The 27308-nt window shown below is 35.2% G+C and overlaps 1 protein-coding gene across 1 annotated transcript in view; it reads right to left on the bottom strand.

The window, feature by feature from the left end:
- The window catches only part of ADGB (androglobin), a 246686-nt gene that overhangs the window by 109008 nt on the left and 110370 nt on the right, over window positions 1-27308 (bottom strand). Inside the window, exons 13-16 of the mRNA XM_030929016.1 lie at window positions 19058-19187; window positions 3901-3934; window positions 2537-2723; window positions 1987-2050 (exon numbers count right to left, since the gene is read on the bottom strand). Coding sequence (XP_030784876.1) covers window positions 1987-2050; window positions 2537-2723; window positions 3901-3934; window positions 19058-19187 — 415 coding nt within the window. The remainder of the gene's footprint in view (window positions 1-1986; window positions 2051-2536; window positions 2724-3900; window positions 3935-19057; window positions 19188-27308) is intronic.

Below are 27308 nucleotides of genomic sequence, written 5' to 3'. Positions count from 1 at the left end.
GCATTTGATGAATAATATCTCTTTCACAGGGTTTGCTATGAGGAGTAAATGCAATAAAGAACCTAAGGGCCTACAACATCTGTAAACCATTGTCATTTCAACATTGGCAATAGGTTAAATATGGAACTATGCCTAAATTTAAACTGTAGACTGTACATTATGCTGATATCATACTCTGGGTTCAACTATTCCCAATTAATTGTTGTGTTATTCTATAAAGTCAAAGTATTTCTCTAGGTGTTTTCACATACTCTAGGACTAGGTGAAGGATTTCTTTCCCCCAGTCACTATTCTTATTTTCATAGTAGGTAGCCAGCAACAGAGCAGCTCTTGAGGTCTGATCAAAAGGTTTCTCACAGACTGGATTAAGAAAATGTGGCACATATACACCATGGAATACTATGCAGCCATAAAAAAGGATGAGTTTGCGTCCTTTGTAGGGACATGGATGCAGCTGGAAACCATCATTCTTAGCAAACTATCACAAGAACAGAAAACCAAACACCGCATGTTCTCACTCATAGGTGGGAACTGAACAATGAGATCACTTGGACTCGGGAAGGGGAACATCACGCACTGGGGCCTATCATGGGGAGGGGGGAGGGGGGAGGAGGGAGGGCTTGCATTGGGGAGTTATACAAGATATAAATGATGAATTGATGGGTGCTGACGAGTTGATGGGTGCAGCACACCAACATGGCATAAGTATACATATGTAACAAACCTGCACGTTATGCACATGTACCCTAGAACTTAAAGTATAATAATAATAATAAAAAAAAAAAAAAAAAAAAAAAAGGTTTCTCTGCCCATTTTCATCCGTTACAAGTGCAATGGAAAAGTTTCAAGGACTCCTTACTTCCCCCACCTCTGCGTACTGCTCATGGAGGTGTGAGATTATTATTAGGCGCTTGGGTGGCCTTGTCCTATGAAAGGACAATATGTAAATGTTAGTACAGTTTAGTTTCCCAGAATATGTGCCTTAGTTTTTCTTAAAATTCTGCTCAATATGTGGTTTGTTAATTACCTTAATTGACAATTTTTAAATTCAGTTCCTACCTCATGGCAGGAATGTTCTTATAATTGGTAAACAAAAGGATACAGCCCTTCTAATCATGCTAACAGTAAGTAGGGGGAAGGACGGGCACAGAGAAGCAATCAGAAAGTTGGGAGGGTGGGAGGCAAATGCCAGGGGAACATAGAGCATACAGAGGGCATGAAGCTGAGCCTCTTTTTTTTTTTTTTTTTTTGAGATGGAGTCTCACTCTGTTGCCCAGGCTGGAGTGCAGTGGTGCAATGTCAGCTCACTGCAGCCTCTGCCTGCCAGGTTCAAGCAATTCTCCTGCCTCAGTCTCCTGAGTAGCTGGGATTACAGGCACACGCCAACAGGCCTGGCTAATTTTTGTATTTTTAGTAGAGATGGGGTTTCACCATGTTGGTCTGGCTGGTGAAGCTGAGCCTCTTAACCAAGACTCCATGGCAAGGGAAGGGAAGCCTCACAGTGTCAAGGGCATCTATGCTATTCTGAAGGATTTCTAGGCATTAGCTGAACAAGAGCAAAGAGGATAACAGGGATGAAAGGGTAGAAACTCCAGGCAGAGGGATAATATGGGGGAGAAAATGCAGGCATAATGGTGGAGTGTCCTTATGTTTTAGGAAGCATAAATACTAATTGAAACCAAATCTAGTGAATTTATTTGTGCATGTCCTTCATTTTTTTCATAAATCAAATTTTTCTTAATGTGTATTTGTGTAATAATTCAGGCCAGAATTCAACACAGTCAGAAGGACCACATTTGTGGTTATGAGCTAGTGGAATTTTCCTTATTGTTTGAATAAGGGTTAGTGGGAGACTCTAAAAAATAATTTTTAAAAATATAATTATGTTACAAGTTTAGAAATGTTTTGAGAAATTTGAAGATGTTTCCCACTGGTGTGATTCTACCAAAAATTTAAAGAGAATAGAAAAGATTCTAATATATTTACCTTAAATTCTGATTTTTGAAAGTTAAGGCAATATGAACTTGACTTGTGGAAAATATATATATTTCTGAAAAAAAAGACATTTTTAACAGGTTATTGTCATTATAGGTTAATACTACATGTTAAGTTTAAAGATTAATACTACATGTTAAGTTTCTTATAATCAAATAATTGTAAGAAGAAAGTTAAAAAATAACAACAGTATTGGGTCAGTTGCCCTAAAGGGACAAGAATGATTCCTGTGAATAAAATTTCTTCATTTTAATTAAGAAACAAGCTTTTGAGGAGAAGTGGAAACTGGCCTAAATTGGTTTGGCTATTAATGTGTTATATGGATAATCAATATACTTATTTTCCCTTTTATAATGTTTATTTGATATTATACCAATACTAGGCTGTTATTGGCTTATTTTGAATGATGCTAAGAATTAAGAGGTTGTATAACCACTATATTAAATATGCAACAATAAATCCTAATGTGACTTTGTATACTAATGCAGCTCAGGGTTTAACCACTACGACATAGTCAGATTGATCCCATTGGGATACTTACTGAAAACAAACACAGAAATCTTCAAAATCTAACCATATTTCTTTAGAAACACCATTATTTGTCATTGGAAGTTCTTCCTGAGATTTTTCCTGTGTTTCTGTGGTTTGGCTGACTATATCTTTTTCCAAGTTTAATCCATCACTCTGATGGGCATCACCCAATCCAAAGTCGGTTTGTTCCTCTGTGCCTAGAAGACACACATGTCAAACACACCTTATATTGTTAAACAACAAGTTATTGAGATACATAAAATGATAAAGGGAAAGTTAAATATCAAAGTCTATTTTTGGGAAAATATTTACTGAGATAATCCAGGCTTCATACATTTATGGAGGTCCACACAGAGACACACTTCATACACATAGGAGAATTTAATAATAATTTCTATGCATATTAGAGTGTTCAGAAATTTCAAAATTACTTTGATAAATTTGTTCATAGATTCTTTAGAGATTGTGAAGTTACAACAGAAATTAGCTAGATTCTTTACTTAAAATCTGCTATTGATGGACATATTCTTATAGCAGGGGATGGCTTAGACAACAGAAAGGGAAATAAAAACTTGAAAGATCTAGTGCAACAAATGTGTTTCAGTAAGACATCTAATTACTCCCCACAGTCAGTGGTTCTAGAGCCTTATTTTGTATTTGCCAAGTAATGTGGCATACTATTCATTTTTCTTTTTCTTTCTTTTTTTTTTTTTTTTTTTTTTTTTTTTTTTGTTGAGACAGAGTCTTGCTCTATCGCCAGATTGGAGTGTAGTGGCACAATCTCAGCTCACTACAACCTCTGACTCCCTGGTTCAAGCGATTCTCCTGCCTCAGCCTCCTGAGTAGCTGGGACTACAGGCACACACCACCATGTCCAGCTAATTTTTATATTTTTAGTAGAGACAGGGTTTCATCATTTTGGCCAGGACGGTCTCGATCTGCCTCTTGATCTGCCCGACTCAGCCTCCCCAAGTGCTAAGATTACAGGCGTGAGCCACCGCACCTGGCCAGCATAGCATTCCTGTAGACTTCTGGATCCAAAATTATATATATAATTTTGAATTCAAGTTTTTTATTTAGAAACTAAGAAATTTGCAATGGTTTCAGTGTTTTGATCTCAGGGTGCAGCATTAAAACAGATGAACTTTATTCATGGGTCTTTAATCAGATCTTCTTTTATTTTTATTTTTAGCTTCAATTTAACAATTGAAATTATCTCTTTTTTTAAAGCCCAGAGCAGACTAGGCTCAGCAAATCAAAGGAGACACTGAAGAAAGCCTGCTGAGAGCCAGAAGTGAAGCTGTGAAGAAGCAGAGACACCCCTCTGTATCTTGATGTACATTGAAAAAAGTCACAGGAAAATTATTAATTTACCTTTTCCAAGTATAACTTGTGAAGCAGCATTTCCCTATGAATTAAAATAAACACATTTTGAAACCATTTTGAATTCAACAAAACATTACAGCTATCCAAAGCACCAACGTTACTAAAAGAGCTAATATAGTTTCTTAAACCTTGAAGAAATAGGTTTTTGTGAAAATTTGCTAAAACCTACCAACAAAAAATTTGTTTTTAACTTTAAGTGTCAAAGGACATGAATTGAATTAAATAATTGACTGAGTATTTAAGTTTGTCACATTAAGACACAGAATATGTTAATTTATTAAATGACTGAATCATGTAACAAGAGTTAAATTAAAACAGTAATATCCCTAAGTAGACATATTACTTGGCACAAGGTACCAGCCATTAATATAGAGAAATTAGTAAGATTATGACTGGCAAGTAATGTACAGAACCTAAAGAGGCTGATTTCAATTATAAAAATGACTCCTGAAAGTTTTAACAAGGAATTTAAATTGAATTCATGTGTATATAAATTTTGTTTTAATTATTTAATATCAAATAATTGTGTTCTGGAACACAATTAAAAATAAATGTAAAAAGTAAAATGGCAAAAACTCATACAGGCTAATTACAGGTAATGTCAATTTTTTTTTTGATTATGTAAAGTGGATGGAAGAGATAGCAAAGTAGTGACAGGTAAATACTAAGTGCAAAGCAAAGCCTATCCATGCCTTAGGACCTCAGAAGCAATGAGTGGATTAGTAGGTATCTCAGGAGGAAAGAATGAGATATGGGCTGAAAACATGGACATGGGTTGAATGTCTATACAAGGAACTCCACTTCTTCTCCCTAATCTTTCTGGTTCAGCATCCAATCTTCTGCCTAAACAGCACACTTGAAATTGCTTCAAGTGGAGAAATTAAATGAGAAATCTCTTAATCTGAATTCACAGATACTCTGGAAGTAGAAGAGTCTACTGTACAGAGGAATTAAGTGAAAGTTCACAAGCTAAGTGCTGAGACTCTCAGCTTCCCTGTGCTTGGCCTTCATGGATGGACAAGTATATATCATTCCCTGTGATCAACCTTAGAGGACCGTTAACTGGAGAAACTCACCAGAGTCAGGGAAAAAAGCTCAAGCTGCAAGATACACTTTGGCAGCCAGCCCTACCTCCATATAAAACTCATTCATCCTCAATTAAGTTAGAGCCAACAGTTGATAAGCTCTGGCCATGCCATTGAGCTGCTTCTAATCAGCAACTATTTGGTGTCTTAAATTTCTTAAATATATATGTACAACAAAGTATTGGCAAACAATTGAGGACAGATTCTTATATGAAAGAAAGAAGCTAACAATTGTGGGTGGCAAGATTCACAGAAAACAGAAACAATATTATGTGGAGCAATTTTTAAAAGATTAGTAATAGTAGAAAAATAAGAGGATACTCATCTATCAAATAATGAACTTCTACAAAAAATAAAAAATGAGAGAGCTCTTAGAAACTAAAAATAGAATAAGTGGAATAAACAATATAAGTTTTAGGCACTGAAGCTGATACAGACAAACTACGAAACTCGTAGAAGAAAACATAGAAGGAAGCTTCATGACACTGGATTTGGCAACACAAATAAAAAATAGGTAAGTTGAACATCAAAGTAACAAAAGAAAACTTCTGTACACTGAAGGACACAATCAACAGAGTCAGACTGCAACTTACAAATTGGGAGACAATATTTGCAAATTATATATCTGATAAGATGAAAATATAATAATACACATAGAATTTCTAAAAAGAACAAAAACAAAATAACCCAAACAATGCAATTAAAAAATGGGCAAAGAATTTGAATAGACCCTTCTAGAAGGCATACAAATGGCCAAGAGCACATGAAAAGATTTTCAATATCATGAATCATTAGAGAAATACAAACCAAAATTACAATGAGACACCATTTCATGCCCATTAAGGTGGCTACCATAAACAATTCACACAGAGAATAATAAATGTTGGTAAGGATGTAGAGAAATTTGAGAGGCACTGTTGAGAATGTGACATGGTGTGGTCACTATGGAAAACAGTGTGGTGGTTCCTCAAACGATTACCATATCCAGCAATTCTACTCTTAGATATATTCCCAAAAGCACTGAAAGCAGTCTCAAGGAGATAGGTGTACGCCCAAATTCACAGTAGCATTACTCACGATATCTAAAAGGTTGATGCAACCCAATATCAATTGAGGAATGACTGGATAAACAGAATGTGACATACACATACAATGGAATATCATTTAGTCGTAAACAGGGAAGAAATCTTGCCACATGTACAAACATAGGTGAAGCCTGAGAACATTAACATTATGCCCAGTGAAATAAGTCAATCACAAAAGCAGGAATACTTTATTATTCCACTTATGTGAAGTACCCGGAATAGTCAAAGTTATAGGAACAGAAAGTGGAATGGTGGGTTTCATGAGCTGTGGGGAGGGGACAATCAGAAGCTTTTAAATGCAGATAGAGTTTTACTTTTGCACGATGAAAAGAATTCTGGAGATTGGTCGTACAACAGTGAAAACGTATTCAATACTACTGAACTGCACACTTAAAGATGGTTAAGATGGCAAATGTTATGTTGCGTGTATTTTACTAAAACTAAACAGTTTTAAAATATTTAAAATCAATAAGGATAAATATATTTAAATAAATGAGAAAAAAATCAAGTACATTAGAGAGTGAATTGGGAGAAAGGTAGTATAATAGAAGATCCACAAAGCAGAGAAAAATGAGGAGAGAAAATGATTGAGGAAGTGGTATAAAAATTTCTCCAGAACTGAATAATTTGACTTCAGGTTGAAGCGTTTCATGGAGTATGCAGAATAATTCATGTTAAAAAAAAAAAAAAAAAAAAAAAAAAAAAGACCCGGGACCAGGCATGGTGGCTCACGCCTCTCAGGACTTTGGGAGGCCAAGGTGGGTGGATCACCTGAGGTCAGGAATTTAAGACTGGCCTGGCCAACGTGGCCAAACCCCATCTCTACTAAAACTACAAAAAAAATTAGCCAGGCGTGGTGGTGGGTGCCTATAGTCCCAGCTACTTGGGAGGCTGAGACAGGAGAATCACTTGAACCTGGGAGGTGGAGGTTTCAGTGAGCCGAGATCGCGCCACTGCACTCCAGCCTGGGTAACAGAGTGAGACTATGTCTCAAACAAAACAAAACACCCATACCAAGGCCAATGAGTGAAATTTCATTATGCCAAGAATGGAAATAAGGTCCTAAAAGAGTCACATATAAAAGATTAGGAACCAGAATATCAGAATGCCTTTTCTTTGACAGGATCTGGCTCTGTCGCCCAAGCTGGAGTTCAGTAGCATGATCTTATTTCTCTCCAGCCTCAAACTCCTGGGCTCAAGCCATCCTGCTGCCTCAGCCTCCCATATAGCTGGGACAACAGTCATGCCCCACTATGCCTGGCTAATGTTTGTGGGGTTTTTGTTGTTGTTATTTGTTTGTTTGTTTTTGTAGAGATGGGGTTTCACCATCTTGTGCAGGTTGTCTCAAACTCCTTAGCTAAAGCAAGCCACGTGCCTCAGCTTACCAACATGCTGGGATTACAGGTGTGAGACACCATGCCTAACCCAGAATGTCATCTTTAAATCAAGAGCAATGCTTAAAATTAGAAGACAAGGGATTAAATAAGACCTTTAAAATTTTGAAGAAATGACTTCTAAATTGGAATTTTATATCCTGCCAGAATATAAATTAGGTGGGAGAATGGAATGTAGGCATCTTCAAGCATGCAAGTTCTCATATATTTTACTTCCTGTACATCTTTTCTGAGGAAGTATTGGAAGATATGCTACACTAAAATTAGGGTTTAAACCATGAAAGAAGAGAGACCAAAAATAGGAAATCCATCAGAGAAGAGAGACAAAAGGAAGTGGTACCAGGAGCAAAGTTCTCTCAGTTTGCACTGAAGCAAGACAGCAAAAGAGTGCATGGGTGATGTTTCCAAAAAAAAGAAAAAAGAACTGGCATTTATAAAATATTAGATGTATTTGACTATGTAGAAAATGATGTATAGAGATATTTTAATTTTTGTAGTGTTTGGAAAGACCTACTAATGCTTCTTTTTTTTTTTTTTTTTTTTTTTTTTTTTTTTTTTTTTTTTTTTTTTTTTGAGACGGAGTTTTGCTCTGTCGCCCAGGCTGGAGTGCAGTGAGGCAATCTGGGCTCACTGCAAGCTCCGCCTCCCAGGTTCATGCCATTCTCCTGCCTCAGCCTCCTAAGTAGCTGGGACTACAGGCGCCCGCCACCGCACCCGGCTAATTTTTTGTATTTTTAGTAGAGACGAGGTTTCACTGTGGTCTCGATGTGTTGACCTTGTGATCCACCCGCCTTGGCCTCCCAGAGTGCTGGGATTACAGGCGTGAATCACCACGCCTGGCCTAATGCTTCTTGTAGTAAAGTGAGCAAAGGAAACAGTGCAGTAATTTGCTTGTATAAAACCTTGCGTAAGAAATGTTATAATATTTGCTTCAGCAGTAATAATCCTTACAAAACAAGAATGTTGATTCAACCAAAGATTATGAAATGACAAAATCTTGAAGACAGGCGAAAGTGTAGATATGGGATAGTAAGTGAGTTCAGGTGTGCTAAATCTTTATCTCCCATTACAGGAAGTCAAGAGATAACGTCTAAATTAACAGATCAAGATATAATAGCATGTAGTCATTCAACAAATATGTCATGGTGTTTGCTATATACTAGGCATTTTTACAGGTGCTGAGGGAGAAACAAAATATAATAAAATCAATTTCTCTGCCCTCATGAAGCCTACTATTTAGAATTATGGAGATACATACCAGAAGAAACAGTTAAATAAAATAAAAGTGCATGACTCTTGAGAAGAAGATTGAAAAATGAGTAGGTATAGAGCACACTGGCTATTATTTTATGATGATCTTCTGGATGATCTTTACCTCTTTAAAACTAATGCAATCAATAATTTAAATTTAAAAAACTTCAAAAAATGTTGACAGATATTCATTCTCCTCAATCACCTATTAGTCTCTACTTTCTAATTAACACGAATAGTTTTGTTGATCTGTATGTGATGATGTGCCCTCCAGATATCTTATACCATCACATATGCTATCACATTCAACAAATAAAAGCCAAACCAATTAAAGACCAGTTTTTCAAAGTTTTATTATGATTTGGAACATCAGTTTATGGATACCTTTCAACTCCAAGAATCTATTATTATAACTTAGAATTATATTTACAAGCATTATCATCTTGTAATGGCTTGAAATTTCATTATAAAGTTTGAAAGTTGCATAATAATTCCTCTAAAAACAATTAATTGTGTATCCATATGAGAAAAAAAAAATTGGACTCATCATTTTATATCACACACAAAAATCAGTTCCAAATTAATTGGATTTTATAAAAGTAAAACTATAACATTGTACGAGATGATTAGAAAAATAGCTTTAGGACCTAAGAATAGGGAAAATTTCTTAAATAAGATCTAGAAATCTCCATCATATATAATCATAATATGATTATATATATGCAATATGATTATATATGATGGAGATTTCTAGATCTGGTTTAAGGAACCAGATTTGTATATGAATATATAAATAAATTCAACCACATTAAAAATACAAATAATTTGTTTATACAAAGACACAATATTCAGGAGATCTTAGCAGTCATAGGGCAGAACAGGACTTTCCTGTATTTGCCCCCTGCAAAAACATCAATTTAAACAATAATCCACATAAGAAAATATCTTCATAAGAGCTAAAGAAACTTGGTGAAAGATTATAGCAACTGAATGTAGCACAGAAATAAGACACATTGAAGAGGGTAGGAAGGACAGTATTGCATCACACACATCACTCCCAATCCCAGGCAAAGGGAGATACCCTCTATTTGGGAGAAGAAAAAAAAAGGAAGTAAGGACTGGAGTTTGCCTTGGACTTAAACACAGGCTGGACCAGTAAAGCAGTAAAGTAGATCCCTACCAGGCCTAGGGTCCAGGCCACCCAGTAGACCCTAGTGGCTGGCTGGCCCCCATAAACTGAGGCCCCAGGCCCACCCTTGCAGAAGCTGGTACTCTAAGCCTATGCAGCATAAGTCTAGCCTCTGTGGACCCAGATTTCAGGCTGGTTTCCAGGGACACACATTAGGCCCTGTTCTGTAGACCCAAGTGCCAGGGTTGCCCACCTGCTGATCTAGGCATTAGACCAGACTGCTCAAGGAATACAGTGACAAACCTGCCTGTGGGCAACCTGTCAGAAATCTCTAGATGATCTGACTGGTGAAGGGCTTTCAAAGACAAAGTCAGTCTGCAAAAATTGGAATAATTTTCTACTCTTTTGAATTTATAGACAGCAACACATGGTTACAAGCATCAAGAACAATAATGGAAACATGACCCCACCGAAAGAACAAAATAAAACACCAAAAGCCAGCTCTAATGAAATAGAGATTTATAATCTGCCTGACAAAAATGTGAAATGATTGTTTTAAGGAAACTCAGTGAACTTAAAAAAATACCAAAACACAATTAAGTGATATCTGGAAAACAATGAACAACTAAGACAAGAAACTTAACAAAGAGGTTGGAATTATTTTAACAAATTAAACAAATTCTAGAGGTGAAAATTACAATGAATGAAATGAAACAAAAAATGAAAGAGAAGGTCAACAGCAGAATCAATCAAGCAGATAAGCAAAAGAAAGAAACTGTAAAACTGAAGACAGGCTATTGGAAAATATGTACTCAAATGAGGAAAAAAGGAAAGGAATGAAAAAGGACTACATGGTTTATGGGGCAGTATCAAAAGAGCAAATATTTGAGTTCAAAAAAGAGAAGACCGAGACAAAGGAGTAGAAACTTACTTAAAGAAATAATAGCAGAAAACCTCTCAAATCTGGGGAAAGTTATATATATCCAGGTAGAGGAAGGTAGAAGGTCTTCAAAATCAGATTAAAATCCAAATAAGGTAGAAGGTCTTCAAAATCCAAATAAGGTAGAAGGTCTTCAAAATCCAAATAAGACTATACACCAAGACATACTGTAATCAAACTGTCAGTAATCAAAGACAAAGAGAGGATTCTGAAAGTAGCAAGAGAAATGAAGCAAATAAGGAGTTCTAATTTATCAGCAAATTTCTTAGTTGAAACCTCACAGGCTTGGAGAGAATGGGACAATATATTCAAGGTACTGAAGAAAAATCACACCAAACAAGAATACTATACTTTAAAAATATGTCCTTCAAAACTGAAGTGGAGATAAAAACTTTCCCAAACAAACAAAAGCTGAGGGAATTCATCACCACCAGACCTGTTTACGAGAAATACTAAAGGGAATTCTTCAAGTTGAAAGAAAAGAATGATAATCAGTAACATTAAAAAAATGAAAGTTTAAAACTCACTGGTAAAAGTAAATACATAGTCAAATTCAGAATACTTTAATACTGTAATGGTGATGTTTAAATCACTTACATCTTTAGTATGAATGTTAAAAGAAAAAATATATTTAAAATAATAATAACTGCAATAATTTGTCAAGGGATGCACAATATAAAAGATTGTAAATTGTTACATCAAAAATATAAACCATAAGAGAGACAGAGTAAAAGTGTAGAGTTTTTGTATGCGATCAAAGTTAAGTTGCTATCAGCTTAGAATATGCTGTTACAACCATAAGATGTTTTATGTAAGCCTCATGGTATTCATAAAGTTACAACCTATAGTAGATACCCAAAATCAAAGCAAACCACTGAAAACATAACCTAATCACAAAGGAAAACAGAAGAGAAGGAACAAAGGGTCTACAAAACAACCAGAAAAAAAAAAAATAATGAAATAACAGTAGTAAGTGCTTACCTACCAATAATCACCTTGAATGTAAATGGATTAAATTCTCCAATCAAAAGGAATAGAGTGGCAGAATGTATTTAAAACACAGACTCAACTATATACTGCCTACAGGAGACTTACTTCACCTTTAAAGACACATAAAGACTGAAAATAAAAAGATGGGAAAGGATATTCTGTGCAAATATAAGGCAAAAGAGAGCAGGGATAGCGATATTTATATCAGATAAAATAGACAGTAAGCCAAAAACGGTAAAGAAGAGACAAATAAGGTTATTTCATAATGATAAAGGTGTCCATTGCTTAACAGGATACAAATATTTATGCATCCAACATTAGAGCACCTAACTGTATAAAGTTATAAATATTTATGCATCCAACATTAGAGCACCTAACTGTATAAAGCAATATTAATAGATCCAAAGGGGGAGAGAGACTGCAATACAATAATAGTTGGAGTCTTCAATACTCCTCTTTCAGCAAAGGATAGCTCATCCAGACAAAAAATCAAAAAGAAAACATCAGACTTAAACTACACTTTAGATCAAATGGACCTAATGGATATATACAGCACATTGCATCTAGCAGCAGTGGAATACGCATTCTTCTCAAGCTCACAAGGAACATTCTCCAGGATACTCATATGTTAGGCCACAAAACAAGTCTTAACAAATTAAAGAAGATTGAAATCATATAGCTACCTTTTATAACCACAATGGAATGAGTCTAAAAATCAATAACAGGAGGCATTTCAGAAAATTCACAAATACATGTAAACTAAACAATGTGCTTCTGAACAAGATATTAAGAGGGAAATTTTTAGAATGTCTTGAGACAAATGAAAATTGACACAGTAACATATGAAAATTTATAGGATGCAGCAAATAAAGCTCTAATTGGGAAATTTAAAGAAGAATTTCAAATTTGAAACCTAAGGCTACACCTCAGGGAACTAGAAGAAAAGAAAGCAAACTAAACCTAAAATTAGTAGAAGAAAGGAAATAATAAAGCTCAGAGCAGAAATAAACAAGAAAAAAGAAAACTGAGCTGATTTTTGAAAAGATAAACAAAACTGACAAACCTTTTGCTAGACTAATTAAGAAAAAGTAGAGAAGACTCAAACACAATCAGAAATAAAAAAGGAAGCATTACAAATGATACTGCAAAAATACCAACAATCCTAAGAATCTACTATGTATAATTACATGACAACCAATTGGATAACCTAGAAGAAACAAATTTCTAGACATATACAACTTACCAAGACTGAATCATAAAAATATAAAATCTGAGCAGAACAATATGAGCAAGGGGATTACATTAGTAATAAAAACTGTAGCTCACATCTGTAATCCCAGCACTTTGGGAGGCTGAGGCAGGTAGATGACGAGGTCAAGAGATCGAAACCATCCTGGCCAACATGGTGAAATCCCATCTCTACTAAAAATACAACAAGTTAGCTGGGTGTGGTGGCATGCACCTGCAGCCCCAACTACATGGGAGGCTGAGGCAGGAGAATCACTTGAACCCAGGAGGCAGAGGTTGCAGAGACCCCAGACTGCACCACTGCACTACAGCCTGGCAACAGAGCGAGACTCCATCTCAAACAAACAAACAAACAAAACAAAAAACTGAACCCATGTTGGCCAGGTGCAATGCTTATGCCTGTAATTCCAGAACTTTGGGAAGCCAAGCCAGAAGGATTGAAGCGAAGAGTTTGAGACTAGCCTAGGCAACATAGCAAGACCCTATTTGTAATTTTTTTTTTAATTAACCAAGTGTGGTGGTGCATGCCTGTAGTAACAGCTACTTGGGAGGGTAAGGCAGGAAGATTGCTTGAGCCCAGGAGTTCAAGGCTGCAGTAAGTTATGATCATGCCACTGCACTCCAGCCTTGGCAACAGGGAAAGACCCTATATCTTTAAATAAAAAGTCTCTTATAAAAGAAAAGTCCAAGACCTTATGGCTTCACTGCTGAATTCTACCAAATATTTAAACAAGAATTACTACCATCCTTCTAAAACTCTTCCAAAAAATCTCACAAAGAGGGAATACTTTCAAACTAATTATACAGGGCAAGCATTATCTTGATACCAAAGCCAAACAAGGACACTATAAGAAAATAAACCTTAGGTCAATATCCCTGATGAACATACATGCAAAAATCCTTAATAAAATACTAGTAAACATAATTCAACAGCACATTAAAAAGATCATTTACCATGATTAAGTGGGGTTTTCCCCAGAGATGCAAGGATGGTTTGACATATGCAAATCTATAAATATGATATACCACATTAAAAGAATAAAAGACAAAAAACATGCAATCATGTGAATAGATGTAATAACAGCATTTAACAAAATTCAACATCCTTTTATGATAAAAAATACTCTCAAAAGACAACTAATATAAAGAATGTACTTAAACACAATAAAGGCCATATATGACAAACTCATAGCTAACATACTCAACAGTGAAAAGTTGAAAGCTTTACTTCTAAGATCAAGAGTAAGACAAGGAAAATAACCACTTCTATTCAACATATCACCTAAAGTCCTAACTAGAGCAATTAGGCAAAATAAAGAAAAGGCACTCAAATTGTAAAGAAAGAAGCTGAAATTTTCCTCTTTGCAGATAATACAATCTTATATATAGAACCCCTTAAAATCCCATAAAAATCCTGTTAGATCCATGGTGAAACCCCGTCTCTACTAAAAACACAAAAAATTAGCCAGGTATGGTGGCAAGCGCCTGTAGTACCAGCTACTCAGGAGGCTGAGGCAGGAGAATGGCATGAACCCGGAAGGTGGAGCTTGCAGTGAGCTGAGATTGCACCACCGCACTCCAGCCTGGGTGACAGAGCGAGACTCTGTCTCAAAAAAAAAAAAAAAAAAAAAAAAAAAAAAAAAAAAAAAAATCCTGTTAGATCTAATATATAAACTCAATAAAGTTGCAGGATACAAAATCAACATACAAAAAACAAAAATAGAAATCAGTAAAATAATTCCATTTACAATAGCTACCAAAACATATTTAGGAATAAATTGAACTAAGGAGGTGAAAACCTATATTCTGAATCCTATAAAATAAAATATTGATGAAATAAAATAAGACTCAAATAAATGGAAAGATGTCCCATGTTCATGAATTGGAAGAATTCATATTGTTAAAATGGCTGCACGAGCCAAAGCAATGTACAGATTCAATGTAATCTATCAACATTCTGATGAGATTTTTCACAGATATATTAAAAACATCCTAAAATCCATGTGAAACCATGAAAGACCCTAAATAGCCAAAGCAAAAGAACAAAGCGGGAGGCATTGCACTAGCTGACTTCAAAATAAATAGACCAGTGGAACAGAGTAGAGAGTCAAAAATAAATTCAAGCTATTATGGTCAAAAAAGATTGACAAGAACACACAATGGAAGAAAGCAGAGTCTCTTCAGTAAATGATGTTAGGATATCCATTTACAAAAGAGGAAAATCACCTCATACCATACACAAAAATTAACTCAAAATGGATTAAGAACTTAATTGTAAGACCTGAATGTATGCTGAATGTATGAAACTACTAGAAGAAAACATAAGGGATAAGCTCCAAGATCTTGGCCTGGGCAACAAGTTTTAATCCCTAAAGCACAGGCAACAATCGCAAACAGACAAAAGGAATTACATCAGACTAAAATGTTTCTTTTTGCATAGCAAAGGAAACAATTATAAGGAGACAATCTATAGAATGGGAGAAAATATTTACAAATCATACATCTGATAAGAGGTTAATATTCAAAACATATAAGGAACTCAAACAACTCATCAACAAGGAAACAACCCAATTGAAAAATAAGCGAAGAATCTGAATAGGCAATTCTCAGGAGAAGACATACAAATGGACAACATACATGTTTAAAAAAAATGCTCAACATCACTAATCATCGAGGAACATAAGTTAAGACCACAATAAGCTATCACTTCACACTTGTTAAAATGGCTGTTATCGAGAAGACAAAGGTAAGTGTTAGCAAGAATGTGGAAATAAGGGAAACCTTGTATATTGCTGGTGAGAAGGTAGAATGGTGCAGTCACTGTATAAAACAGTATGGAGGTTGAAAAAAAACCTAATAGGGCAATCATATGATCCAGCAATCCCACTTCTGAGTGTGTATCCAAAGGAAATGAAATCAGTGTGTCAAAAAGCAAAGAGATACCTGCCTTCCCATCTTCATTATAGCGTTATTCACAAAGCCAAAATATGAAATCAAACAAATTGTCCATCCACAGATGAATGAATAAGGAAAATATGGTATATATAAAAATTAGAATGCTATTCAGCTTCTAAAAGAAGGAAACTTTATCATCTGCAATAACTAGGATAAACCTGGAGGACATTATGTGAAGTTAAATAAGCCAGACACAGAAAAATAGATACCACATAATCTCACTTAACATGTGGAATCTAACACAGTTGAACTCATAGAAGTGGAGAGTAGAATGGTAGTTACCAGGGGCTGGGTGTGGGTGATTGGGAAAATGCTGGCCAAAAGATACAAAGTTTCAGTTAGTAAAGATAAATTCAAGAGATCCAGTTTACAACATGGGGCCTATAGTTAATGTATTCTTGAAAATTGCTAAGACAGAAGATTTTAGTGTTCTCACAACAAAAAATGAGAGGAACGTGAAGTGATACATTTATTAATCAGCTCAATTTAGTTATTCAGCTATATATATATTTCAAAACATCATGTTTTACACTCTAAATATATAAAATTTTTTATCAATTAAAAATAAATTTTAAAAAGACATAAATAAGATTGAAAAGATAAACTTAGAACATATGAAATACATAGCTAATAAAGAATAAGTAAAGAATAAGTCTCCATATTTCACAAAGAATGTCTATGAATTGGTTAAACAGGAACATACAACCCAAATGGAAATCAAGCAAAAGACATAAGTAGGCATGCACAGCAGCACAAACAGAAATAGCAGTAAATGTATACAAAGATGTTCAGTCACAATAACAATCAATTCAATGGAAAAGCAAAATGAACTACTTTTTCTTACCAATCTGATTGGCAAAATTTTTATAAAACTTCTACACACTCCATGTGGCTATAAGGAAACATTCGTACAACCTGGGTGTAATCTTATCATGTATATTTAGCAATAATTATTTTAAAATTCCAATAGAATTTTATTTGTTGACCAAACAATCCCACTACATGTACAAATTCATTCATAGCAGTATTATTTATAATAGCAAAAGAGCAAATTCAACCCAAGATTCCATCTATAGAAATTGATAGAAATAAACTATGGTTAATTTACATAATAAAAAATTTTGAAGCTTTCAGAATGAAGATGCTCTTTAGGTATAGACTGAAATATCTCCAGCATATATTAAGTATTGTTTTAAGATTATTGAATTTTGAGTGGGGAAAAAAAGGAATTTGTGAAATATCGTGTGTGTGTTTCTTTGCATTTACATTAAAAAATCCTCCGCCGGGCGCGGTGGCTCACGCCTGTAATCCCAGCACTTTGGCAGGCCGAGGCGGGTGGATCACGAGGTCAGGAGATTGAGACCATCCTGGCTAACACGGTGAAACCCCGTCTCTACTAAAAATACAAAAAACTAGCCGGGCAAGGTGGCGGACGCCTGTAGTCCCAGCTACTTGGGAGGCTGAGGCAGGAGAATGGCGTGAAGCCGGGGGGCGGAGCTTGCAGTGAGATCGCACCACTGACTCCAGCCCGGGAGTCACCACTGACTCCAGAGCGAGACTCCGTCTCAAAAAAAAAAAAAAAAAAAAAAAAATCCTGAAAGTTTCCTACAGAGGGCAGAATGGTGAAAATGGGATGGAGAGGTACATAAATGGAAGCAAGATTTCTTTACATTTGTTTTGCATTGGAAGGCTAAGCATCCTGCTGCTCAAGGTCATTGCCAAGGTCTGATTTTTCAAATTCGAAAAATTGCAACCTCAGGCATATATGGGTTAATATGTCAATAAATTATGCATTTCTAATAAAAAGCAAAATACCATTTTATAACCACCACATTAGCAAATATCATACATTACCAAATGCTGTCATAAAGAAAACTCTTGGTACTGACAGGCGTGGGTATTACTACACCCATTCGGAAAATGGTTTGGCATTTTACTGTAGGGTCAAGCAGATGAATGAATGTCCTATTAACTACACTGCCAGATTCATATCCTAGAACAGGGTTTCCTAATCTGATCTCCAATGAAGCTCATAGTTTAATTTCATGAATCCATTAATGTGGATGGTTAGAAAGACATTACATGTTTGACTGACATTCAGCATTTGTTTTTCAATTATTAATTTGTCAATACAGGCAAGCAGTCACAATGTTGAGAGCAATAACTGTGACCCTATCCACAAAATGTCACAATATTTTACATTATAGTTGTTGCAAATATCTTACAAGAATATGTAAGCTGATTACCACTTTGAAATTACAGCAGGTATTAGACCTACTGCTGTATTTCATGTGGTCATATTTCCTTGTCTACGGATACTCCTGTGACCTATATAGATAGACAATTAGAGCAACTATGCTTAGTAGTCATTCAGCCACCAAATAGTGAAGTTGTATGTTCTCTCAGTGTTAATTATGTTCCTTAACAACAATTCTCAGTTAATTAATATGGAGAAAAAGATGAGTTATTTTCAATGTGCTAGAGTTTTAAAAAAATTGTTAAGGGAAGTCATAGCATGTAAAGGGTTATAAACTCTGAAACCGAAGACACTCTTGTACCTGTTTCTAGAGGACATATCAAGGGATATTTGAGAAAAATCATGATACTATTGCTTACAATAGTAAGAAACAAGAAGCAACTAATATAGCCACTAACACTGTGATAGATTAAAAACCATCTGTAGCATAATTTTATACAATAAATACTATTGGTGAATAAATACTATTAGTGAAATGAATCAGACACAAAACAAAAGGGAGGAATCTCACAAACAAGATGTTAAGTTATAATTGGCAAAATGAGAAAAGTATGAAGTTGTTTATTAGCAAAATCTGAGTGGCAGACAGAAAATACAACCAAGAAGAAACACACACGGGACTTCCATAGCAGATGATTATTCCATTTTCTAACCTAGGTGATGGATACATAAGATATTTATTTTAACACTATTCTTTATACTGTTCAGATCCATGTTATACATTATTTTGTATGTATACTATGTTTCACAATATAAGGAAAAAATCTTGTGTCATTAAGAGTTGGGCCAATAGTAAGAGTAACATTGTTACCTGAGATGTAGCTTTTGTTATTTGACTCAAGTCTGTCTGGCTATGCATTGCAGTTTCATCAGTTTCACTGACAGAAGGTAAATCAGATCCTGGAGGTATTCCTTTCTTAATTAAGGAGCGCACATAATGCCTAAGAGAAAAACAAACCCCAAACTTCTATTGTTTTTGATCTTCTGCTTATAGTTATTAATAAATAACTGCATTTTTGTCAACAATAGAAAGTTCTGATTGTGTTCTATTTGTCATTCTCATTCTTTTACTACCAGTAATGTTTTTTTATCTCATGTTAAAACATTGAATATCTTTCTATGCTACTAAAAATATTGTATATTAGTCAACAAATTGACGTAAAAATTCTAGAACATTATTTGTTTTAAAGCTTTGGTGGTCAACTTTAGATTTTGATGATCAAAACAGAAATTTGATATGTGGAATTGATTTAATTAAGTATCAGAGTGATGTATCAGTGAAACAGAACTAAGCGTCAGAAATTTAATTATGAGCCTTGAGCACTTAAGTTTATCACTGTGACATTCATACCAGCTACTCAAGCATATAGTCTTTCCTTTCAAGTAATTGCTGGTATGACTCCAAATTGCCGTTGATATTGCTAGGATTTTATAGGTACGTAAAGACATTTTTGTAGTATATGTATTTTTTAAGTAAGTGTGTTTCAAAGATAAAATTAAATTCCATGTATATAGACTTCATCAACTTGGGTATTTTTTCCAGTTAGTGTTATATAAAAATTCACTTGTAACTAAACTTCTCTGATTTACACAAAACTGCCACTAGAGGGTAGCACAAACTTGGTTGTGAGTCTCCAATTCTCCCAGACATGGCCAGGAGCCAAGAATGTGTAAGTACCGGAGTGTTGCTACAAAGACAATGTTCCTAAGATAGAAAGCCGTGACAGCAGTCACTTTCAAAGGCTCATTAAAACACAGGTTTGCTTTTATGTTGACCTGAGACAGCAAAGCAGGACAAGGGGCATGTCTGCCATGCAGGATGAAATGACATTCACATATCTCTAATTTGGCTCTGTCAGAGATGAATGTGTAAATGAATTAATAACAGATTCAAGCAGTGAATAGAAGTCGAATCCAATCAGGTGATGAAGCCACCTGTATCTGGGTATTAGAATTTCACGTACTTCAATCAAGTAATACAGCTGAAAGAAGACAAAAGGAAAACGTAAGTCACTCAGGGAATTTAGGTTATGAAACTAGCCCATTTGGGGTCCCTATTGGCATAGAGATTCTAAAAGGCTGGCTATGACTATTCAAATTGTAAGAAAATTTGTCCTTGAGGTCTGCAGTTCTACTTCTTACAACCCACAAAATCTCTGATACGCAAACTCAACTAGCTGAAGAGATAAACAAAAATTATTTTGAATAGCAAAATCATCATCTTAGTGAGTGTGGTGAATTTTAGGTGCCATCTTGACTGGCGTGAGGGCTGCCAAGGTGACTAGTAAAACATTATTTCTGGGTGTGTCTGTGAGAGTGCTTCCAGAGATTGGCGTATGAGTCGGTGGACTGAGAGAGGATCCACCCTCAATGTAGATGTGTGCCATCAAATTACCTGGAGGCCTAGGCAGAAGAAAATGGCAGAGGAAAGGTGAATTCACTTTCTCTCCTGGAGCTGGGATGCCCTTCTTCTCCTGCCCTTAGACATCAAAAGCCCAGGGCTTCTGCCCTTTGGATTCTTGGACTTGCCCTGACAACTCCCTGGGTTCTCGTACCTTTGTCTTCAGACTGAGAGTTACACCATCAGCTTCCTGGGTTTTGAGGCCTCTAGATTTTGGACTGAACCACGTGCTACTGACCTCCCTGGTTCTCCAGCTTGCAGACAACCTATCTTGAGTCTTCTCAGCTTCCATAACCAGTGAGCCAATTCCTCTAATGAACCTCCTGTCATATATCTATATTCATATCTTTATCTATATCTGTGTTGATGTCTATATTCCGCATTTATTCAGTCTCTCTGGAGAACCCTGACTAAAACAGTGGGTAGCTTAAGCATAACATTAATCAGAAATCATGAAGCATTAACATTTTTATGTTAAGTTTAGAAAAATTCTGTGTGTGACTAAATGTTTGTGTTCCTCCAAAATTCAGATGTTGAAACCTAATCCCCAGTGTGATGGTATTTGGAGGTGGAGTCTCTTATTAGGTCACGAGGGTAGAGCCCTCATGATTGGCGTTAGAATCCTTACAAAACAGACCACAGAGAAATTTTTTGCCCTTTCCACCCTGTGAGGCTATAGAGGAAAAGGAAGCCATCTATGAAAGTGAGCCCACACCAGACACCAAATCTGCCAGTGTCTGCCAGATCTTGGACTTCCAGTCTTCAGAACTGTGAGAAATAAATTTCTGTTGTTTATAAGCCACCCAGTGTATGGTATTTTTGTTATAGCAGCCAGAACAGACTAAGAAACCATGTGTGAGTTTTTGTAATATTTGAAAGCATTTAGCATGTTATATAATCTAGAAATTAGGCCTTTAAATGTATAGCTTAATATTTAATTTTAGCTATATGCTTAAGTTAAAAGGTGTAGGAAAATTTTGGTTTGTAAACACGAATAGTATGTATAGGAAAAATTAAATTTCTACAAATACATGATTTTGATTATTTGACTTTGTAATGATTTAAATACTTGTGAAGACTTTTTGCTTTCATTTTTGGCTTTTAAAATGCTTGAAGAGAAAACAAACTAGTAAAGTTGCAAATGCAATGTAAAATATTTAAATAAATTTAACTAATTTAAGTGTTTATAGAGATTACTACATTGATTTATTAGAAATTATAACACAAATTTTATGCTGGGCATGGTGGAACATGCCTGTAGTCCCAACTATTTGGGAGACTGAGGCAAGAGGCACCACTTGAACTCAGAAGTTTGAGACCAGCCGGGTAACAGAGCAAGACCCTATCTTAAAAAACAAAACAAAACAAAAACCCAAAAGTTTGAGACTAAAACTAGATTTATTAATTTGCAACAATGACAAAATTTTAAAACCAAAGTAGCAGGAAATGTTTTTTTCTGGTTATAAAACTGTGCTGCATGGCTTGACATTGCCAACTGCCAATATTTGTCTAGTAGTGCTGTGTAGTGCTCCCTCCCTACCCACTTTTCAACGTTCACTTGTCGATGCATAGAACTGACAAAGTCTTAAAGGTAAATTATTTGAAGAATATCCCTAGTATTATAAACTTAAATAGAATAAATAAAAGTGTAAATTAACTGCCTGTGATGTAAAGAGTATCTAAAAGTAGTAAAGCACAATGAACATGCTACATATCTAAATTTTGACTGCTTTTCTCTTATCAGTTTATATTCCTATCATAGATTATAGTCTATCCAAGAGAAGGCTAAAAACATATTTAATGGCCATTATATGTGTGACTGATGGTACAGACCATTCAATAATTTTAATAAAGTTTTATTGAAGCTTAAAATACATGTTTAAATGTTGTTAAACAGTGAATATACACTTGCTGAAATATCACAAAGTAAACATCGTCATATCACCATTATTCAGATCAAGTGTTTTTCGTATCACTAACAACCCACAAACTCTGCTAGAGGCATGTCCCAATCATGGCCAACCTTCCTCACCACAGACAACCACACTGGTTACTTACAACACCATGTATTGCTTTTTAAAATTTTTATTTTCTTACTGTATATTAATAGGATAACTGAAAACTAACCATGTACTTTGTGTACCATCTGGTCTAAATTTTGTGAGTGTATGTGAGATTCATCCATATTGCTTTGTATAGCAGTCTTTATTTCACTTTTATTGCTTTATATTATTGCATTATATTTGTCTTTGGTTTTACTATGATATGTTCAGCTGCAGTTTTCTTTGTATTTATATTACTTAGTCTTTCTAAGACTTCCTGAATCTTGACTTAAACTTTTCCCTTTAGGGATTCTTTTGGCCATTAAGATTTGATGATTTAATTATTTCCAAATCTCTTTATCTTCTACTTCTGAGAACCACTGGCAAGTACGCTGCTCATGTTCAATGTGTCTCATAGGTCTTAGGTGTACTTTTTTCCCCATTTTTTTTTTTTTTTTGTCTCCATGCTTTAGTCTAGATATTATCTTCTAATCTATTTTCAATTTTGCCTATTCTCCTTTAGTCTGTATCTAATGTGTTCTTAAGCACATCTATTGAGTTCTGGGTCTTAGTCATTATACTCTTTGCTTCTAGAATTTCTATTTCATTTTTTAAATCCCTTTACATACTTTCTTTTTTATATTTTTACCACTCTATTACAGCATAATTGAAGTACAATTAATTGTCCACATTCAAAGTGTAAATTTGCTAGTCTTTGATATATGTGTATAACCATGTATTAGCCACCTATTGCTGCATTAAAAATTACCACAATTTTAATGGCAACCATCATACCCTGCACTAATATCATCCAATACACCAGTTATTCCTATTTGTAAAGTTCTTCTGATTCAATAAAAACTTCAGATTCAACTTCACAGTCTTTCTTTCTATCCCTATGGTCACGTTCAAATATTAGTGAATTTGGGTTCCTCTTCCTCGTCCTTCTCCCTTTCTCTTCATTGTTCTTCATTGTCTTTGCTGTTGTATTTAGTTAGTCTTTTTTTTTTTTTTTTTTTTTTGTCCCTAAGAGTGACACACCCGGTTTTCCACGTTTCTATGACAATCATTTAATCTTGTAATTTAATCAGCTGTTAGTAACCGAAAATATTCATCAGTGCTAATGATTAAAGTAGATAAGATGCTTTTTTGTTGTTCTAAAACAGTAGCCAAATCTGTAAAGCCAGACAGATTTTTCCCATCAGCATAATTACTAGAAACAAGAAAAAAAATTAGAGTACTTCTAAATATGAAATACTCCAAGCCTCTCTGGCTCTCTTCTGCCTCCAGGCAATATCCCAACTTCTTATCACTGCCTTTCATCTCTCACCAGCTTATACTCTTATATTGTCTACTCCTTTTAGGAACATAATTTGAGCAGCTGTGTCATCTCACCAAAGCAGTAAAACAGACAATGTGAAAGAGAAAAGTGAGGGCATTTTTCAATAGTATCTTTGTTTTACATATAATATTTTCATATCACTTTATTTTTGCAGTCAGAGTTTTCATTGATTAATTAATAAATTTTTCCTCACGAAAACAGTGCCCTTGCTAGTTAATCCTCTGTGTCCCCTCAATCCTTTATTTAAATATCCTTGGGATAAGGGGGATCATTTAATTTTTTTTTTTAATTTTGTGATGCTAAAGAACATTTGAAGTTGGCCTTATTCCAACCAATTCAAAATTTATCTTAAAATAAGTATTTCTGGCTGGGCATGGTGGCTCACGCCTGTAATCCCTGCACTTTGGGAGGCCAAGGTGGGTGGATCACCTGAGGTCAGGAGATAGAGACCAGCCTGGCCAACATGGTGAAACCCCACCTCTACTAAAAATACAAAAATTAGCCAGGTGTGGTGGCACACACCTGTAAACCTAGCTACTTGGGAGGCTGATGCAGGAGAATTGCTTGACCCCGATAGGCAGAGGTTGCAGTGAGCCAAGATTGCGCCACTGCACTCCAGCCTGGGCAACAGAGCAGACTCCATTTCGGGAAAAAAAAAAAAGTATTTCTTACTATAAAAGGGAACTTAAGAAATATTGCTTTTGTATAATCACTGCAATGACACAAATTTTAGTATATTTGTCATCAAAGCATACATTTTTATTTATTAAATAAAACTGATTTAAAAGGTTGAAATGTTTCAACTATCGTATTAGGACAATTACATTCAATTGGTCTTCTTAACGGGGCAAAGAAAATGCCACTTAGTTATGTCGTATTATATAAATGGATGAGCTTTTCATTTTAATCTATGAATATAGGTTAAAATAAAAACTAAAAATAATATAATAATACTGTTACAGTAAAATGCTACAGTTATGGGCAGGTCACTTGTTCATTCCTTTTAATATTTAGAAGAAACTTATGCAATGATAAAAATGTTTACTTAGAACATTTGACTACTGAGAACTTAAAATGTGGCTAATGCAACTAAGGAAATTAATTTGTAATTTTATATAATGTTAATTAACTTAAAAAATTTATATAGCCACATGTGCCTAGTGCCTACCATAAAGGACAGAACATAATTTAAAATCCTGAATAACTCAGGTGCTTCAAAATATTTTCAATTCAATTAATATTTACTTAATACCTATGATTTCCAAGTTACTACGTTAAATATCCAAATGTTACAATGTAGATACAAAGCCCATATGCTAACCCTAATGTCTTTATTATAAGTATATACAACCCCGCGTTAACTAATTCTAAAAATCTGGTGATGTAATTTTCTCATTACACCCAGAAAATTAGAGACAAATTTGGAGACGGGAAGGCTATTGGAAGCAGACAATATTAAGAACTGATAAAGACATCATTAGTTCTAGGAAAGCAAAATTAAAACTGCAACTAAGCCAATCACTGAAACAAAGCCCCAGAAAACCCAGTGGTCTCAGGTCATTGAATGTTGGGGTAATTGTTCCTCAAAGTCCTTGAGGTCCCTCTGTTAGAAGACAGTATAGTAATAATGCTAAGTATGATTCATCCAGGAAGCAAAGAAGCCTTTGAGTATGCTCTACTTCAGAAGGAAAGACATTATTTAATATATTAATAATGTGTGTATTACAAGTGGTTAATATCACCCAAATTTTGACTAAATTAATGACACTGTTGATAATATTGCATTGCATTTCTATTATATTGCAGTATCAGTTAGGACTGTTTGTGTCCAAGTGACAGAAGGCTAATTCATAGTAGTTTTAATAGGAATAGAAATTCCATTGGTTTTTGTAACTGAAATGTCCAGTGGGACTGGAAAACAACTTACACAGTGTTCTTTTACACATCTAGAAACCTAATAATAAGAGAATGGAGTGGTGCATACATAAATGTTGTCAAATATTTGAAGATTTTTCATGTAGATAGGCAACAAAAAAAACTGAAATGTATTATTTTCAGAACTTTAAATATTATTCCTTTTAGGGGAAGAACTGGATTAAATTACAAAACACATCGACAGAACACACTACTTACTAGATGAAGGGGAAGGAAGGTGCTGTGATCTGCAGGTATGTGTACACTTCCCCCATCAAATTTGTAAGTTGAGATCCTAAACCCTGAAATAATGGTATTAAGAGGTGAGGCCTTTGGGAGGTGACTCAAGCCTGCATGCAGGGCATTAGTGTCTTTGTAAAAGACCCCCAGAGAGCTCATTCACCCCTTCCATTATGTGAGTACACAGTGAGAAGATGCCATGCACAAGGAAGCAGATCCTTGCCAGAAATTGATTCTGCTGGCATGCAGTTCTTGGACTTTCCAGCCCCTAGAAGTATGAGAGATAATTTTTTTTGTTGTTTACAAGCCACTAGTCTGTGGCATTTTGTTATAGCAGCCCAAACAGGCTGAGACAGAAAATGGATGCTAACAAGTGGGATTGGGATAGTAACTACCTAAAAGTGTGGAGCAGCTTTGGAACTGGGTAATAAAAGCTGGGAGAGTTTTGAGGTACATGCTAAAGAAAGCCATGAACGGACCTTTAAAGACTATTCTGGAAAGGGCCCAAAAAGGAAAGAGGAGAGGTATAGAGAAAGCCTCAATCTTCTTAGAAAATACATAAGTGTCTGTGAATTGAATTCTGGTAGAAATATGGATAGTAAAGGCCATTTTGATGAGGTCTCACATGGAAATGAGGAACATGTTACTGGGCCATGGAGGAAAAGCTACCCTTGTTAGGCAAAGACTTTAGCTGAATTTTCTGTGTTCCAGTGTTTTGCGGAAGGTAGAGCTTGTGAGCCGTGAAATTGAATATTGGATTGAGGAAATTTCTAAGCAAAGTGTTAAAAGTGCGGTGTGGCTTCTCTTGACTCCTTATAGTAAAGTGCTAGAAAAGAGAAATAGATTTGGACAATTCTCAGCCCACCCATATAGGGAAAAATGAGAAAGCCTATTTGAAAGAGAACAAGGAAAATGTGGAAGCCACTTCCACACTTTCAGATATTTGTTACAGCTGCACCCTACTTCTCCATACCAAAGTCTGTATTTGCTTGCTCGGGCTGCCATAACAAAATACCACAGGCTAGGTGGTTTCCATAGGAAAAATCTATTTTCTCACATTTCTGGAGACTGGAAGTCTGAGACTAGTCAGGATGGGTGCCAGCAGGGTTTGTTTCTTATGAAG

The sequence above is a fragment of the Rhinopithecus roxellana genome, chromosome 4 (assembly GCF_007565055.1).
Source record: "Rhinopithecus roxellana isolate Shanxi Qingling chromosome 4, ASM756505v1, whole genome shotgun sequence".
NCBI classification, from domain to species: domain Eukaryota; kingdom Metazoa; phylum Chordata; class Mammalia; order Primates; family Cercopithecidae; genus Rhinopithecus; species Rhinopithecus roxellana.
The sequence above is the reverse complement of the archived record's forward strand: the minus strand, read 5'-3'. Positions and strand labels throughout refer to the sequence as shown.